The following is a 20,310-nucleotide window of genomic DNA, read 5'->3' as shown; positions in this document are numbered from 1 at the left end:
AATCTCCTAAGGGAAAGATTAATTTTAGTACCATGCAGATGTTACACCACATTAAATCAGTTACTGATGTAAAAAGACATAAATGTAGATAAAAAAATATACAGTAGGATGGAGAGATAACTACAAAGATAGATATATTGATAGATAGAGGGATAGATAGATAGATAGATAGATAGATAGATAGATAGATAGATAGATAGATAGATACAGTCATATGAAAAAGTTTGGGCACCCCTATTAATGTTAACCTTTTTTCTTTATAACAATTTGGGTTTTTGCTATTTCAGTTTGATATATCTAATAACTGATGGACTGAGTAATATTTCTGGATTGAAATGAGGTTTATTGTACTAACAGAAAATGTGCAATCCGCATTTAAACAAAATTTGACAGGTGCAAAAGTATGGGCACCCTTATCAATTTCTTGATTTGAACACTCCTAACTACTTTTTACTGAGTTACTAAAGCACTAAATTGGTTTTGTAACCTCATTGAGCTTTGAACTTCATAGGCAGGTGTATCCAATCATGAGAAAAGGTATTTAAGGTGGCCACTTGCAAGTTGTTCTCCTATTTGAATCTCCTATGAAGAGTGGCATCATGGGCTCCTCAAAACAACTCTCAAATGATCTGAAAACAAAGATTATTCAGCATAGTTGTTAAGGGGAAGGATACAAAAAGTTGTCTCAGAGATTTAAACTGTCAGTTTCCCCTGTGAGGAACATAGTAAGGAAATGGAAGAACACAGGTACAGTTCTTGTTAAGCCCAGAAGTGGCAGGCCAAGAAAAATATCAGAAAGGCAGAGAAGAAGAATGGTGAGAACAGTCAAGGACAATCCACAGACCACCTCCAAAGACCTGCAGCATCATCTTGCTGCAGATGGTGTCAATGTGAATCGGTCAACAATACAGCGCACGTTGCACAAGGAGAAGCTGTATGGGAGAGTGATGTGAAAGAAGCCGTTTCTGCAAGCACGCCACAAACAGAGCCGCCTGAGGTATGCAAAAGCACATTTGGACAAGCCAGTTACATTTTGGAAGAAGGTCCTGTGGACTGATGAAACAAAGATTGAGTTGTTTGGTCAGACAAAAAGGCGTTACGCATGGAGGCAAAAAACACGGCATTCCAAGAAAAGCACTTGCTACCCACAGTAAAATTTGGTGGAGGTTCCATCATGCTTTGGGGCTGTGTGGCCAATGCCGGCACCGGGAATCTTGTTAAAGTTGAGGGTCGCATGGATTCAACTCAGTATCAGCAGATTCTTGACAATAATGTGCAAGAATCAGTGACGAAGTTGAAGTTACGCAGGGGATAGATATTTCAGCAAGACAATGATCCAAAACACCGCTCCAAATCTACTCAGGCATTCATGCAGAGGAACAATTACAATGTTCTGGAATGTGCATCCCAGTCCCCAGACCTGAATATCATTGAACATCTGTGGGATGAAGTGAAGCGGCTGTCCATGCTCGGCGACCATCAAACCTAACTGAACTGGAATTGTTTTGTAAACAGGAATAGTCAAATCTACCTTCATCCAGGATCCAGGAACTCATTAAGGCTATGTTCACACTAGAAAAATGATTTTTCTTAAGAAATTTCTTAAGAAATTTCTTAAGAGTGCACCTGTGTTAAAAAACGCACCAAAAACGCACCTGCGTTTTTGCCGCGTTTTCAGTGCGTTTTTGGTGCGTTTTCTGTGCGTTTTTGGTGCGTTTTTACCGCTGGTTGCTCCCTGTGTTATTGTGCCAATTATATATGGCAAAAAATGCAGTTAGCTGCAGAAAAGAAGTGACATGCTCATTCTTTTTCTTAAGAAAATCTACTGAAAGAATTTTCTTAAGAAAAAAACGCAGTGTGCGCACAGCTAATTTTTTTTGCCATAGGTTTTGCTGGGGAATGTCTGCAGAAAGGTTACAAGAATTTCTCAAGAAATTTCTGCAGCAAAAACGGACCAAAAACGGACCAAAAACGCAGGTGAAAAACGCAGTGTGTGAACATAGCCTAAAAGCTACAGGAAGTGACTAGAGGCTGTGATTTTTGCAAAAGGAGGATCTACAAAATATTAATGTCATTTTTATGTTGCGGTGCCCATACTTTTGCACCAGTCAAATTTTGTTTAAATGCGGATTGCACATTTTCAGTTAGTACAATAAACCTCATTTCAATCCAGAAATATTACTCAGTCCATCAGTTATTAGATATATGAAACTGAAATAGCTGCTGCAAAAACCCAAATTGTTATAAAGAAAAAAGGTTAACATTAATATAGGTGCCCAAACTTTTTCATATGACTGTAGATAGATAGAAGGATGTATAGAAGGATAGATAGTTACAGTTGTGCTCAAAAGTTTACACACCCCGGCAGATTTTTTTTCTTTCTTGGTCTTTTTTCAAAGAATATGAATGATAACACAAAATCTTTTTTTCCGCTCATGGTTAGTGGTTGGGTGAAACCATTTAGTGTGTTTTCTCTTTTTACATCATGATAACAACCAAAAACATCCAAATGACCCTGATCAAAAGGTCACATACCCTGGTGATTTTGGCTGATAACATGCACATAAATTGACACAAATGGGTTTGAATGGCTAATAAATGTATCATCCTCACCTGTGACCTGTTTGTGTGTAATCATTGTGTGTGCATAAAAGCTGAGAGAGTTTCTGGGATCCAGACAGACTGTTGCATCTTTTATCCAGCCACTGACATTTCTGGATTGTGAGACATGGGGAAAGCAAAGGAATTGTCAATGGATCTACGGGAAAAGATAGTTGAACTGTATAAAACAGGAAAGGGATACAAAAAGATATAAAAGGAATTGATAATGCCAGACAGCAGTGGTCAAACTGTGATTAACAAATGGAAAATCAGGGCTCTGTAAAAACGAAACCACAATCAGGTAGACCAACAAAAATTTCAACCATATCTACCAGGAGAATTGCTCGGAATGAAAAGAAAAATCCACAAATAACATCAGCTGAAGTACAGGACTCACTGAAAACTAGTGGTGTGGCTGTTTCAAGATGCACAATAAGGAGGCACGTGAAGAAAAACTGTCTGCATGGTTGAGTCACCAGAAGAAAGCCATTACTGTGTAAATGCCACAAAGTATCTTGACTATAATGGGCCAAACAGCACACAGACAGGCCTCCAAACATCTGAAACACAGTAATTTAGAGTGATGAGACCAAAATCGAACTTTTTGGCCACAACCATAAACGTTACATTTGGAGAGGTGTCAACAAGGCTTATGATGAAAGGAACACCATTCCTACTGTAAAGCATGGAGGTGGATCGCTGATGATGTGGGGATGTGTGAGTTACAAAGGCACAGGAAACTTGGTCAAAGCTGAAGGAAAGATGAATGCAGCAAATACTGGAGGCAAATTTGCACTCATCAGCCCGGAAGCTGCACATGGGATGTACTTGGAGGTTCCAACATGACAACGATACAAAACACAAGGCCAAGTCGACCTATCATTGGCTACAGCAGAACAAAGTGAAGGTTCTGGAGTGGCCATCTCAGTCTCCTAACCTCAATATCATTGAGCCACTCTGAGGAGAACTGAAGCGCGCAGTTAATGCAAGAAAGCCCAGGAATTTACAGGAACTGGAGGCTTTTTGCCAAGAAGAATGGGCAGCTTCACCATCTGAGAAAATAAAGAGCCTCATCCACAACTACCACAAAAGACTTCAAGCTGTCATTGATGTTAGCGGGGGCAATACACGGTATTAAGAACTGGGGAATGGGAACTTTGATCAGGGCCATTTGGATGTTTTTGGTTGTCATTATGATCTAAAAAGAGAAAACACAGTAGTTTTTTTTTACTTGCTCTTTCCTGGCGTAGGGTCTTCGTCAGATCCGCGCTGATTGAAAGCACAGAACATCGCGCCGTCTTAGCGGCACATAATGAACGGCTTTACGTCGAGAAGCGAAACCTCAGCAGTAAAATGACATCTATTAATTTACTGCCTGCGACGTCACCGGGATATTTTCTTTCATCGAGAACGCGTTTCATAGAGCAAGAAGGAAAATAGGAATGACAGCCGTGAGCCCGGTATCATTCATCCTGATGTGTTTTCAGAAAACAATCACTCATCGCATGGTAAATATTAGCTATGCCCTATTTAGCATGTTGCTCAGATGTTCGGGAGGGAAAAAAAAAACAAAAAAACCTTATAGGGGAATTTTTTCTTTTTTAATGATACCCTATAGACACCCACATACGAGCACAATACATGCAATTCTACGCTATATATAGAGAACTCGGACCGGATCACGTGACTTTACCAGGTATATGACTCAGAGACGTGAAAACTCGGTACGGCTATTAATAAATGGGGGGGTGGTACTGAAGGCGGTTGTGAATTAGATGCGTATTACTGTCGCACTTGGTTAAAAAGCTATTCCTAGAGTTTGGTTTCTGGTAGTGAATGTATGTCATATGTTAAAAGCCTAGCATAGTATTTATTTGCAACCCCCTTATATAGGTGAATACAATTCCAGAGCTACAGTAAGGACTGACAGCAACAGAGCAGAAATTACACAGCACCGTACATTGTGCAGTGGCTGAGAATGGTACTGCACTGCTAAAAAAAATAAAGGGAGCACTTAAACGACACAATATACTCCCAATTCAATCACACTTCTGTGAAATCAGCCTGTCCAATGATGAAGCGACACTGATTGTGAATCAATTGTTCCTGCTGTTGTGCAAATAGAACAAAAAACAGGTAGAAATGATCGGCAATTAGCAAGACACCCCCTATAAAGGAGTGGTTCTGCAGGTGGTGACCGTTCTCATCCTTTTTGGCTGTTGTTTTGGTCACTTTTTGCATTTTGTCATTTCTCTCACCCCTTAAGGTAGCATGAAGCGATATCTACAACCCACAGGAAGGCACATTGTCACGATTCCTCTGTGCAGAGCATCTTGAACACTAGGAGATGCTCTGCTGTGTTTTTCTGGATTACTGAGCTGGCAGTGACACGATTCCTCTGTGCAGAGCATTTTGCACACTAGGAGATGCTCTGCTGTGTTTTTCTGGAATACTGAGCTGGCAGTGACACGATTTCTCTGTGCAGAGCATCTTGCACACTAGGAGATGCTCTGCTGTGTTTTTCTGGACTACTGAGCTGGCAGTGACACAATTCCTCTGTGCAGAGCCTCTTGCACACTAGGAGATGCTCTGCTGCGCTTTCCTGGACTACTGAGCTAGCAGTGACACGATTCCTCTGTGCAGAGCATCTTGCACACTAGGAGATGCTCTGCTGTGTTTTTCTGGACTACTGAGCTGGCAGTGACACGATTCCTCTGTGCAGAGCATCTTGCACACTAGGAGATGCTCTGCTGTGTTTTTCTAGACTACTGAGCTGGCAGTGACACGATTCCTCTGTGCAGACCATCTTGCACACTAGTAGATGCTCTGCTGCGCTTTCCTGGACTACTGAGCTGGCAGTGACTCGATTCCTCTGTGCAGAGCATCTTGCACACTAGGAGATGCTCTGCTGCGGTTTCCTGGACTACTGAAATGGCAGTGTCACGATTCCTCTGTCCAGAGCATCTTGCACACTAGTAGATGCTCTGCTGTGTTGTCCTGGGCTTCTGGCTGGCAGGTTGATTGACAGTGCTGAATTCCATGCTGGTTCTGAGAGGCGCTGATTGCTCAGGTGTTTCATCGTCCTGGTAATTGCTCTGCTCCTTTACTGAGTGTTCTCTCAGAACCTTGCCAGTTGTACATTCTGGTTCTGTAGTTGTGCTGGTGGTCTGTCTTTCTGCAAGTATTTTGATCTTGATTTTCTGACCCCGGACTGTTGTTTCCACTCTTTGTCCGTTATCTGTTCCTGTCGTGACCTCCTGGCTCTTACCTCAGACCGTTACCTGACCTCATCTCACTACCCTGAATCTATTACATGCCTTCCTGGAATTCTGATTCTCAAATTGTGACCTAACTAAGCTTCTGTGCATTCCCTGTATCCATATGTGTCTTCCTGTTACCAGACCCCGGTTTTCCTGACTACTCTTCCGTCTGTACTATGCCTAAGTAGTGACTTGCATTACACACATCAATGTGAGCTGGCGCAAGAAGGTTAGCATGTCTGTTAACACAGTGTCCAGAGCATGGAGGAGATACTAGGAGACAGGCCAGTAAACCAGGAGATGTGGAGAAGGACAACAACTCAGCAGCAGCACCGCTACCTTCTTCCTTGTCCAAGGAGGAACAGGAGGAGCAGTGCCAGAGGCCTTCAAAATGACCACCGGCAATCCACTAATATCCATGTGTCTGCTCAAACTGTCAGAAACAGACTCCATGAAGGTGGTATGAGGGCCCGATGTCCACAAGTGGGTGTTGTGATTACAGCCATCGGGCAGGGGGATTGGCATTTGCCAGAGAACACCAAGATTGACAGGTTCGACACTGGCGTCCTGGGAACTTCATGGATGAGAGCAGGTTCACACCGAGCACAAGTGATAGATGTGACAGAGTCTGGAGACGCTGTGGAGAACGTTGTGCTGCCTTTAACATCCTCCAGCAAGACCAGTTTGGCAGTGGGTCAGTAATGGTGTGGGGAGGCATTTCCTTGGAGGTCCGCACAGCCCTCCACGTGCTCACCAGAGGTAGCTTGACTGCCATTAGCTACCAGGATGAGATCCTCAGTTTCATTGTAAGACCATATGCAGATGCAGTGGGCCCTAGGCTCCTACTGGTGCATGATAATGCTAGACCTCATGGGGCTCAAGTGTGTTAGCAGTTCCTGCATGATGAAAACATTGATGCTATGGACTGGCCCGCCCGTTCCCCGGACCTGATTCCAATCGAGCACATCTGGGACGTCATGTCTCGTTCCATCCAACAACGCCACGTTGCACTGCAGACTGTCCAGGAGTTAACTGATGCTTGAATCCAGGTGTTGGAGGAGATCCCTCAAGAAAACATCCGCCCCTCATCAGGAGCATGCCCAGCCACCAATCACGTTACTGAATCTCATTTCCTTGTCTTGAGGTATTTCCACTGAAGTTGGATCAGCCTGTAATTTGATTTTCCACTTTGATTTTGAGTATCATTCCAAATCCAGATCTCCATGGGCTATTAATTTTGATTTACACTGATCATTTTTATGTTTTATTGTTCTCAATGCATTCCTGACCATGCTAGTGCTTGTTCATCACTAGTTACGAATACAAAGCACCGGAGCATGCTAGTGCCCGCTCATCACTAGTTACGAATACAAAGCACCCGAGCATGGTAGTGCCTGCTCATTACTAGTTATGAGTACTGAGCACCCGAGCATGGTAGTGCCTGCTCATTACTAGTTATGAGTACTGAGCACCCGAGCATGGTAGTGCCTGCTCATTACTAGTTATGAGTACCGAGCACCCGAGCATGGTAGTGCTCACTCATCACTAGTTACAAGTACTGAGCACCCGAGCATGGTAGTGCTCACTCATCACTAGTTACGAGTACAGAGCACCTGAGCATGGTAGTGCCCGCTCATCACTAGTTACCAGTACTGAGCACCCGAGCATGGTAGTGCTCACTCATCACTAGTTACCAGTACTGAGCACCCGAGCATGGTAGTGCTCACTCATCACTAGTTACGAGTACAGAGCACCTGAGCATGGTAGTGCCCGCTCATCACTAGTTACAAGTACTGAGCACCCGAGCATGGTAGTGGTCACTCATCACTAGTTACTAGTACTGAGCACCTGAGCATGGTAGTGCCCGCTCATCACTAGTTACCAGTACTGAGCACCTGAGCATGGTAGTGCCCGCTCATCACTAGTTACCAGTACTGAGCACCTGAGCATGGTAGTGCCCGCTCATCACTAGTTACGAGTACTGAGCACCTGAGCATGGTAGTGCCCGCTCATCACTAGTTACAAGTACTGAGCAGCCGAGCATGATAGTGCTCACTCATCACTAGTTACAAGTATTGAGCATAAGAGCATGGTAGTGCTCGTTCATCACTAGTTACGAGTACTGAGCACTTGAGCATGGTAGTGCCCGCTCATCACTAGTTACAAGTACTGAGCACCTGAGCATGGTAGTGCCCGCTCATCACTAGTTACAAGTACTGAGCACCTGAGCATGGTAGTGCCCGCTCATCACTAGTTACAAGTACTGAGCACCTGAGCATGGTAGTGCCCGCTCATCACTAGTTACAAGTACTGAGCAGCCGAGCATGATAGTGCTCACTCATCACTAGTTACAAGTATTGAGCATAAGAGCATGGTAGTGCTCGTTCATCACTAGTTACCAGTACTGAGCAACCGAGCATGGTAGTGCTCACTCAACACTAGTTACGAGTACCGAGCACCCGTGCATGGTAGTGCCTGCTCATCACTAGTTACGAGTACCGAGCACCCGTGCATGGTAGTGCCCGCTCATCATTAGTTACGAGTACCAAGCACCTGAGCATGGTAGTGCCCGCTCATTACTAGTTATGGGTACTGAGCACTTGAGTATGGTAGTGCTCGCTCATCACTTATTATTACAACTATAGGACAGGTGATAACTTGTGTATCCATGGGGGCCCAAAAGGTCAAAGAAGAGGTTCTAAAATTCCCCAGAGCAGTGGCCATGGGTGCACTCCATCTCACATTCACTGCCTGTGGGACTGCCTGAAAAAGTCAAGTTGTGAATTCACCTATCTCCAGCCATCACCCAGAGAATGAATGGTGTTCTGAACGTTTAGGCAGCACTCCATCCCAAAAGGATATTTCCCGGTATCGGTGGAGGTCCAGTAGTCTGACTCCCACCAAGGTATGAGAAACTGTTATCTGCCCCTGTCGTAGATCTAGGACCCTTAAATGCCCCTGTAATCCTGGGTTTGTATTCTTGGGCAAATTATATGGTCTGACTGAGGGAGTATCCACCATTCAAGCCCCCACACCAGTCACCGGTGCATAGGTGCTATATGGCACACCATACTAATTATATACCTGCATGGGGTGTACACCCTATAGGGGGACATGTGCATCCTGTATAGGGGACATTCTTTGTGCCATAGGGGAAAGGCACAGCTCTCGCCCATGATTGCATCTGTCAGGTTCAGTTCCTTCTGCCGCCGATGTACTGATGTTCTATCATCACCGAGAGAAGAATCAGACAGGAATTTCATTCAGCTCCGAGCTAAAGCTCATTGATAAAATACCGCCGTATTACACTGGATAGGACGCGGAGAGAAGATTCCGGAGGCTCGCTTACATCCAGCAGCAGTCTGTAGAAATGCTGCAAATGATAGCTCCATATTCAGATATCAGACAAATGGCCGCCTGTGTACCGGGGGCTCGATATGGGCACATACCCTACGATGGCCAAGCAGTGATGTATGGGATATAAAGTGTGGCAATAAAAGGACCTCAGCTTCAGGATCGATGATTCTCTTGCAATCTTTTTAGTATTATCATCTATTAGTTTATTAATCGCTCATATATTATTAATATTCATAATGTCAAGGTCAAACTTAACCCTGAAAGTCTTCTATTGCAATGGGCCCTATAGAGCAAAATATGCAGTGCCCTGTACGCACCCTAAAGGTAATCACTGCAGTCACTCTGGGGTCCAAATGAGGGGATATGCAGCTGATATTGGTTCCTTACATCTTTGTATGGGCGATGTAAACCCACTAAATTACCAAACAGTAGAAAGGACGAGACTCCATACATCCTAAACACCTATACGTGCCAGGCAATCCTACCACCGGGATAACATGGTGGCATCAACGGCTATAGGTGCCAGACAATCTTACCACCGAGATGGCAAAAACAACTATAAGTGACAGGCAATCCGACCACCAGTATGGCATGGTGGCATCAACGGCTGTAAGCACCAGGCAATCCTACCACCAGGATGGCATGATGTCATCAACGACTATAAGTGCCAGGCAATCCTATGCCGGGATGGCATGGTGGCATCAACGACGATACGTGCCAGGCAATCCTACGCCGGGATGGCATGGTGACATCAATGACTATAAGCACCAGGCAATCCTACCACTGAGATGGCATCAATGACTATAAGTGACAGGCAATCCTACCACCGGGATGGCAAGATGTCATCAACAACTGTAAGCACCAGGCATTCCGACCACCGGGATGGCATGGTGGCATCAATGACTACAAGTGCCAGGCAATCCTACCACAGGGATGGCATGGTGGTATTAACGACTATAAGTGCCAGTTAATTCTACCACCGGGATGGCATGAGGCATAAACAACTATAGGTGCCATACAATCCTACCACCGAGATGGTAAAAACAACTATAAGTGACAGGCATCCGACCACCAGTATGGCATGGTGGCATCAATGGCTGTAAGCACCAGGCAATCCTACTACCAGGATGGTATGATGGCATCAACGACTATAAGTGCCAGGCAATCCTACGCCGGGATGGCATGGTGACATCAATGACTATAAACACCAGGAAATCCTACCACCAGGATGGCATGGTGGCATCAATGACTATAGGTGCCAGGCAATCCTACCACCGAGATGGCATCAACGACTATAAGTGACAAGCAATCCTACCACCGGGATGGCAAGGTATCATCAACGAATGTAGGCACCAGGCATTCTGACCACCGGGATGGCATGGTGGCATCAACAACTATAAGTGCCAGGCGATCCCAACCGCCGGTATGGCATGGTGGTATTAACGACTATAAGTGCCAGTTAATCTTACCACCGGGATGGCATGGTGGCATAAAGAACTATAGGTGCCATACAATCCTACCACCGAGATGGCATCAACAACTATAAGTGACAGGCAATCCGACCACCAGTATGGCATGGTGGCATCAATGACTATAAATACAAGGCAATCTTACCACTAGGATTGCATAGTGGCATCAATGACTATGAGTGTCACGCAATCTTACCATCGATATGGCATGGTGGCATCAAGGAACTCCATTCCATCCTCGCAATTGTCCCTGTCCTCTGCTCCCCAAACACTTTAGATACCCCAAGACAGAGGATTCACATTGTGCTCCCAAAATTTTGCACCTATAAAACAGTGGGAAAGCTGTTGCGCGCACAATTATTACTCGGTGGTGATTTAGTAATAATGGTGGGCGGTCTGAGTAGTATGCCAGCCTATTACTTGGTGAAGATGAACTTCAAGCAAATCCTTTTTGGTCAACTTCAAACCCAGGAGGCCCAGGCAACCGCGCCAACCACTGAGCCACTGTGTCACAGTATACTACACGACGAAAAAAAGGCACTGGGATGCCAGAAACAAGTCAATGAATTTTCAAAGCTTGCCATGAGGATTTTAATATTTTTTTTCTATTTCTTATGAAAAATCAATAAAGAAGTAACAATATGTTAATGTTCTGTGGATAATTTGTGGATGTCTACATCAGAAGTGGCACGCACGGATATGGATATGGTATGGTCCTACATGACTTATTCATTGCCTATCTTCATGCCATACTGTTATCTGCATAGAGTTGTTGGGCAGCCCCCTAAAAGTTGGAAGTGATCCTACGCAGGTATAAAATCCAGAAGCCCGTTTTTTTCTTGCTATCGATTGGTGTCTACGATTAACCCATTTTTACCCCTTGCTTATTTTAGATGCACCTCTTTGGGGTGGTATGGCAGCTCAATGGTCAGCTCTGTTGTCTTGCATCAATGGGGGCCTGGATTGGAAGTTGATCAAAAGGCAGATTAGTTTGTAAGATCCACAAGAACAGGAATTTATGGAAGAGAGTACAGTCTGTACTGCGCTGAGGAACACGCTAGTGCTATATAACCAATGTGTAATACCTCTAATTATTTACTATTAAACACTTCTGATTCCTGATGGTAGACGCTGTCTGCTATATCTACCTCGGACTCCTGATGGTAGACGCTGTCTGCTATATCTACCTCGGACTCCTGATGGTAGACGCTACCTGCCATATCTACCTCGGATTTCTGATGGTAGACGCTACCTACCATGTCTACCCGGATTGCTGATGGTAGACGCTACCTGCCATAACTTCCCCAGATTCCTGATGGTAGATGCTACCTGCCATGTCTACCCTGGATTCCTGATAGTAGTCACTACCTGTCATATCTACCCTGGATTCCTGATGGTAGGCGCTACCTGCCTTGTCTAACCCGGATTTCTGATGGTAGACGCTACCTGCCTTGTCTAACCTGGATTCCTGATGGTAGACACTACCTACCATGTCTACCCGGATTCCTGATGGTAGACGCTACCTGCAATGTCTACCCGGATTCCTGATGGTAGACACTACCTACCATGTCTACCTGGATTCCTGATGGTAGACGCTACCTGCCATGTCTACCCGGATTCCTGATGGTAGACGCTACCTGCCATGTCTACCTCGGATTCCTGATGGTAGACGCTGTCTGCCATCTCTACCTCAGATTCCTGATGGTAGACGCTACCTGCCATGTCTACCCGGATTCCTGATGGTAGACACTACCTGCCATGTCTACCTCGGATTCCTGATGGTAGACGCTACCTGCCATGTCTACCCGGATTCCTGATGGTAGACACTACCTGCCATGTCTACCTCGGATTCCTGATGGTAGACACTACCTGCCATGTCTACCTCGGATTCCTGATGGTAGACGCTACCTGCCATGTCTACCCGGATTCCTGATGGTAGACGCTACCTGCCATGTCTACCTCGGATTCCTGATGGTAGACGCTGTCTGCCATCTCTACCTCGGATTCCTGATGGTAGACGCTACCTGCCATGTCTACCCGGATTCCTGATGGTAGACACTACCTGCCATGTCTACCTCGGATTCCTGATGGTAGACGCTACCTGCCATGTCTACCCGGATTCCTGATGGTAGACACTACCTGCCATGTCTACCTCGGATTCCTGATGGTAGACGCTACCTGCCATGTCTACCCGGATTCCTGATGGTAGACACTACCTACCATGTCTACCTGGATTCCTGATGGTAGACACTACCTGCCATGTCTACCTAGATTCCTGATGGTAGACACTACCTACCATGTCTACCTGGATTCCTGATGGTAGACACTACCTACCATGTCTACCTGGATTCCTGATGGTAGCGGCTACCTGCCATATCTACACATCATACACCCCTAGATGCAATATGGTCCTGTAGGCACAGCAGTGACTTCTTACCTTGGCAGCCATAAATACAAATCCCTACACTCACCAGAAGAGCTTTTCCGTGTAATTATGCCCCAGATTATCTGCATATATGCTTAGGATGTGATTTACTACAGAAAAGCCTTTAATCGCCCCTACTATGGTTTTTATTAATGGAGTGTCTACAGACCCAACGTGCGACACTCATGGTAATAACTCAGACACGTCCTGACTCTTATTAATGGCTCTCAGCCTCACATATTGAGGTTATCGGAGGAAAAGGGGGGGGGTTGTTTTATTCTCCATTCCAAAAATGGGAAATGTTTACTATCGGGGAAAGGTACGAACCAGTAGAGGGAGCCAAGTGAATCAGAATTTTGATGGCTCTGAAACAATCTGTACATTCAGCACCCGGCAGACTGGAGAGCTCCTGATCCCAAAGACTCAATGTTGCACCGTAATGTATAATTCAGTACAAGGGCGGTCGGAGAGATCTATTAATTGACCAAAGACGAATGTGTTGCTGAATTCGAGCTGAGCACTTAATGACATAGTTAGTGCCCTTAGTGAATGTCATCTATTGTCTGATAGACCGGGAAGCCGCAAGACCCCGTACCAAGGGATTCACGAGTCTCTTCTCGGAGGGATCTGCTCCATCAGAATAAAAATATCAATAGTTAAATCTAATGAATATGTTGGCACCAGATCAATGAATATAATAAAAAAAGGGAAAAAATAAACAAAAAATGCTTAAAAATAAAAAATATGTTGGCACCAGATCAATGAATATAATAAAAAAGGGAAAAAAAATAAACAAAAAAATGGTTAAATCTAACAAATATGTTGGCACCAGATCAATGAATATAATAAAAAAGGGAAAAAATAAACAAAAAATGGTTAAATCTAACAAATATGTTGGCACCAGATCAATGAATATAATAAAAAAAAGGGAAAAAATAAACAAAAAAAATGGTTAAATCTAACAAATATGTTGGCACCAGATCAATGAATATAATAAAAAAGGGAAAAAATAAACAAAAAAATGGTTAAATCTAACAAATATGTTGGCACCAAATCAATGAATAATAAAAAAAGGGAAAAAATAAACAAGAAAATGGTTAAATCTAACAAATATGTTGGCACCAGATCAATGAATATAATAAAAAAGGGAAAAAATAAACAAAAAATCTAACAAATATGTTGGCACCAAATCAATAAATATAATAAAAAAAATGAAAAAATATATATAAAAGATAGATAAATAACATAATAGATAAAAACACAAATAATAAAATAACTGATAAAAACAACAATAAATAAATCTCTCCTCAATTTGTAGATCACGCGATATCAAATGTATCCTTAGGATTCAAGTATATAAACAAAAAAAAACCTGATTAATCAAAGGATGGAAAAAAGGGTGGTTGACCAATAATCAAGGTCTTTGAGACGAGAGTCTGAGCTTTGTCTTCCGATAAGGAAGTGTTGGAAGACAAAGAAGTTGAGAAGGACATTGGTGGGATTTAGACTTTGACCCATGAAGGACAAGTCCATGACCCACCTTACAAGAGGTGATGAATGATTTTATATATATATATATATATATATATACAATTGTTGCTTGTCGGAATCCAAACTCTATCCTCACCTTGTCTATATATATCTGAATGAATAACCATTGGGATGTTTTCCATCTAGGTAGATGCCTGAGGGAATCATATCAAACACCCACGCACACATGCACACCAGGTACCTGATTTATGGAAGCCACTGCAAGTCTGGGGATTACCAACTGCATCACGATTTGTAGAAGAGAAGTTATCAATCCAGCCAAGATAGCCCAGGTAAGGGGTAATGGAAGCATGCTGTAGGTAGCAAAAAGTGTAAAGAGTACATAGCCAATACCGTCCCCTAGAAGGCCATATCCTAAACCGGCTGCCAGGATTTGGGTAGCCATGGCCAACCACGTCACGACCCCACTAAACTGTAGGTAGGTGTACGAGGTTGTGTCCTTCCTGACAACTACTAAGGCACAGATGACCACCTCAATTCCAGTGAAGAAGCCCAGCAAAATGCCTTTGATGGGGTCCATTGGTGCAGAGGCCAAGGTGAGATGAAGGATCAGTAAGGTGAGTTTGGTCAACACGTCCAGGATGTTCATCACCACTTCTGATTTGCGTCGTTGACCCAAGAAATAGCGTTGATAAAGCCTTTCTAGGTCTCTAGACTTGAATGAATTCCTTAAGGTTGGGAAGATGACCCCTCTATAGGTGTAGCCCCAGTTTAGGAAAAAATCTGAATTGCTAGGGGCACAGTCCAGATGAAGGAAGCCCAGATCACTACTTGTCCTCTCTGGAAAGACTTTGGTGCCTCCATTATTATGTCTATCCCCACCAGAAATCTTGCCAAATTGCCTACTGGCATTGGTGGTGTAGGAGTCATCGGAGGAGAGGGTTTTCGCACTGCTTTGTTCGTTGATGAACCTCTGCTCGGTGATGTGCCTCACCGCCGTCTGCCAGAGGAGTCTTTTGGGTCTGGTGTTACTGTTGATGGTGGGGGTCTTATTGATGGTATAGAGTTCATCCGTGGCACTGGAGCACCTCACCTCTGACAGCTCCATGGTAGATCTGTACAGTTCTTGTTGTTTTCTTCGCTGGAGCTTACTGAAATACATCTGTGGTCATTTTACTGGCCAATGGCATTGGCTGACAAAAGGTTATTATTATGTGCTTACAAAGGACGGTCACTTTCCGAGGCGCCGTACGGTCCCCAGGTCCATAATCCTGGAATAATGTCCTCCCACTAATCGGAGCTATTGACATAACAGGCACTAAGTCCATTCATCTTTAAAAACTGTTGTCCGGAACCTCCTAAAGGTTACTCTTCTGTCCGGATGTAACTCCCGAAGAAACATCAGATCTTCACCAAACTGGGATCGATGTGGGAATCAAAGCCGATAGTCCAGCATCGTAGAGGGATTGACATCTTGTCTGGGGGGGATGCATCAGCTGCACAAGTGGAAGGAGCAGACACATCTAAGGAGGGCTGGAGAACAAAGGAGACTTAGGAACAGTTTATCTGACCAGGGCAACATTGACCTTGGAGATGGCATGGACCTCATCTACAAGTAGCATCATCAAGGTCTTTGCTAAGGTCATTAGAAGTGAGGGGTGGTGGTGGTGGTAGTTGCAGCAGCTGGGGGCAGATGCCGCTGCTGACACCTCCTTGTGCTGCCACTCACAGCAAAGTTAGGCACAGGAGATGCAATGTACCACTTGTCAGATGCAGGAGGGGAGCTCAATCCATGGCAGCAGCATCAGAGCAAGCGTCTTATCTCCATCCTGCAACAAACTTCCCTTCTCCACATAACAAGATGCTGCTGCTGCTGCTGACCTTCAAGGGGGGCTCCATGCAGGGCTTCATGTCCTGTGCTGCCTCCCCCGGCGCGGCTGCTGCAGGCTCCTGTCTTCTGGCAGGCACATGCAGCCTGTATGAGAGGAGAGCATTACAGCCCAGGAGAGTGGATTACACGAGAGCAGCCCGGCTGCTGCTGCTGCTGCTGCTGTGCGGGGGGCGGGGCGGCACGGTCAGCTGACGAGAACGGTGACGTCACGGCCCGCGCTATTACCTCCCGAGCAAGTTCATGGGCGCAAATGGAGCGAGTGTAAGGTATATATACACCGAGTAAGGCAGAGGTATATACCTGTACTGTCTGCTCATGTATATACCCTGTACTGCACATATATATACCTGTACTGTCTGCTCATGTATATACCCTGTACTGCACATATATATATACCTGTACTGTCTGCTCATGTATATACCCTGTACTGCACATATATATACCTGTACTGACTGCTCATGTATATACCCTGTACTGCACATATATATATATATATATATATATATATATATATATATATATATACCTGTACTGTCTGCTCATGTATATACCCTGTACTGCACATATATATACCTGTACTGTCTGCTCATGTATATACCCTGTACTGCACATATATATACCTGTACTGTCTGCTCATGTATATACCCTGTACTGCACATATATATACCTGTACTGTCTGCTCATGTATATACCCTGTACTGCACATATATATACCTGTACTGTCTGCTCATGTATATACCCTGTACTGCACATAAATATACCTGTACTGACTGCTCATGTATATACCCTGTACTGCACATATATTATTATTATTATTATTATTATTATTACCTCCCGAGCAAGTTCATGGGCGCAAATGGAGCGAGTGTAAGGTATATATACACCGAGTAAGGCAGAGGTATATACCTGTACTGTCTGCTCATGTATATACCCTGTACTGCACATATATATACCTGTACTGTCTGCTCATGTATATACCCTGTACTGCACATATATATATACCTGTACTGTCTGCTCATGTATATACCCTGTACTGCACATATATATATACCTGTACTGTCTGCTCATGTATATACCCTGTACTGCACATATATATACCTGTACTGACTGCTCATGTATATACCCTGTACTGCACATAAATATACCTGTACTGACTGCTCATGTATATACCCTGTACTGCACATATATATATATATATATATATATATATATATATATATACCTGTACTGTCTGCTCATGTATATACCCTGTACTTCACATATATATACCTGTACTGTCTGCTCATGTATATACCCTGTACTGCACATATATATATACCTGTACTGTCTGCTCATGTATATACCCTGTACTGTTCATATATATACATGTACTGTCTGCTCATGTATATACCCTGTACTGCACATATATATACCTGTACTGTCTGCTCATGTATATACCCTGTACTGTTCATATATATACCTGTACTGTCTGCTCATGTATATACCCTGTACTTCACATATATATACCTGTACTGTCTGCTCATGTATATACCCTGTACTGTTCATATATATACCTGTACTGTCTGCTCATGTATATACCCTGTACTGTTCATATATATACCTGTACTGTCTGCTCATGTATATACCCTGTACTTCACATATATATACCTGTACTGTCTGCTCATGTATATACCCTGTACTGTTCATATATATACCTGTACTGTCTGCTCATGTATATACCCTGTACTTCACATATATATACCTGTACTGTCTGCTCATGTATATACCCTGTACTGCACATATATATACCTGTACTGTCTGCTCATGTATATACCCTGTACAGTTCATATATATACATGTACTGTCTGCTCATGTATATACCCTGTACTGCACATATATATATATACCTGTACTGTCTGCTCATGTATATACCCTGTACTGCACATATATATACCTGTACTGACTGCTCATGTATATACCCTGTACTGCACATAAATATACCTGTACTGACTGCTCATGTATATACCCTGTACTGCACATAAATATACCTGTACTGACTGCTCATGTATATACCCTGTACTGCACATATATATATATATATATATATATATATATATATATATATACCTGTACTGTCTGCTCATGTATATACCCTGTACTTCACATATATATACCTGTACTGTCTGCTCATGTATATACCCTGTACTGCACATATATATATACCTGTACTGTCTGCTCATGTATATACCCTGTACTGTTCATATATATACATGTACTGTCTGCTCATGTATATACCCTGTACTGCACATATATATACCTGTACTGTCTGCTCATGTATATACCCTGTACTGTTCATATATATACCTGTACTGTCTGCTCATGTATATACCCTGTACTTCACATATATATACCTGTACTGTCTGCTCATGTATATACCCTGTACTGTTCATATATATACCTGTACTGTCTGCTCATGTATATACCCTGTACTGTTCATATATATACCTGTACTGTCTGCTCATGTATATACCCTGTACTTCACATATATATACCTGTACTGTCTGCTCATGTATATACCCTGTACTGTTCATATATATACCTGTACTGTCTGCTCATGTATATACCCTGTACTTCACATATATATACCTGTACTGTCTGCTCATGTATATACCCTGTACTGCACATATATATACCTGTACTGTCTGCTCATGTATATACCCTGTACAGTTCATATATATACATGTACTGTCTGCTCATGTATATACCCTGTACTGCACATATATATATATACCTGTACTGTCTGCTCATGTATATACCCTGTACTGCACATATATATACCTGTACTGTCTGCTCATGTATATACCCTGTACTGCACATATATATACCTGTACTGTCTGCTCATGTATATACCCTGTACTGCACATATATATACCTGTACTGTCTGCTCATGTATATACCCTGTACTGTTCATATATATACATGTACTGTCTGCTCATGTATATACCCTGTACTGCACACATATATATATATATATATATATATATATATATATATATATATATATATATATATATATATATACCCTGTACTGCACATATATATACCTGTACTGTCTGCTCATGTATATACCCTGTACTGTTCATATATATACATGTACTGTCTGCTCATGTATATACCCTGTACTGCACATATATATACCTGTACTGTCTGCTCATGTATATACCCTGTACTGCACATATATATACCTGTACTGTCTGCTCATGTATATACCCTGTACTGCACATATATATACCTGTACTGTCTGCTCATGTATATACCCTGTACTGTTCATATATATACATGTACTGTCTGCTCATGTATATACCCTGTACTGCACATATATATACCTGTACTGTCTGCTCATGTATATACCCTGTACTGCACATATATATACCTGTACTGTCTGCTCATGTATATACCCTGTACTGCACATATATATACCTGTACTGTCTGCTCATGTATATACCCTGTACTGTTCATATATATACATGTACTGTCTGCTCATGTATATACCCTGTACTGCACATATATATATATACCTGTACTGTCTGCTCATGTATATACCCTGTACTGCACATATATATATACCTGTACTGTCTGCTCATGTATATACCCTGTACTGCACATATATATATATACCTGTGCTGTCTGCTCATGTATATACCCTGTACTGCACGTGTATATATATCTATACCTGTACTGTCTGCTCATGTATATACCCTGTACTGCACATATATATATACCTGTGCTTACTGCTCATGTATATACCCTGTACTGCATATATATATATATATATAT

At 43.0% G+C, this 20,310-nt stretch overlaps 1 protein-coding gene across 2 annotated transcripts in view; it reads right to left on the bottom strand.

Moving 5' to 3' along the window:
* The window catches only part of ADCY8 (adenylate cyclase 8), a 430,517-nt gene extending 413,872 nt beyond the window's left edge, over positions 1-16,645 (bottom strand). For both annotated transcript variants that reach the window (XM_075352858.1, XM_075352859.1), the window contains exon 1: positions 14,845-16,645. In XM_075352858.1, coding sequence (XP_075208973.1) covers positions 14,845-15,765 — 921 coding nt within the window. In that variant the 5' untranslated portion in view covers positions 15,766-16,645. The remainder of the gene's footprint in view (positions 1-14,844) is intronic.
* Between the last annotated feature and the right edge of the window lie 3,665 nt (positions 16,646-20,310).

Source organism: Anomaloglossus baeobatrachus, chromosome 6 (assembly GCF_048569485.1).
Source record: "Anomaloglossus baeobatrachus isolate aAnoBae1 chromosome 6, aAnoBae1.hap1, whole genome shotgun sequence".
Taxonomy (NCBI): Eukaryota; Metazoa; Chordata; class Amphibia; order Anura; family Aromobatidae; genus Anomaloglossus; species Anomaloglossus baeobatrachus.
The sequence above is the reverse complement of the archived record's forward strand: the minus strand, read 5'-3'. Positions and strand labels throughout refer to the sequence as shown.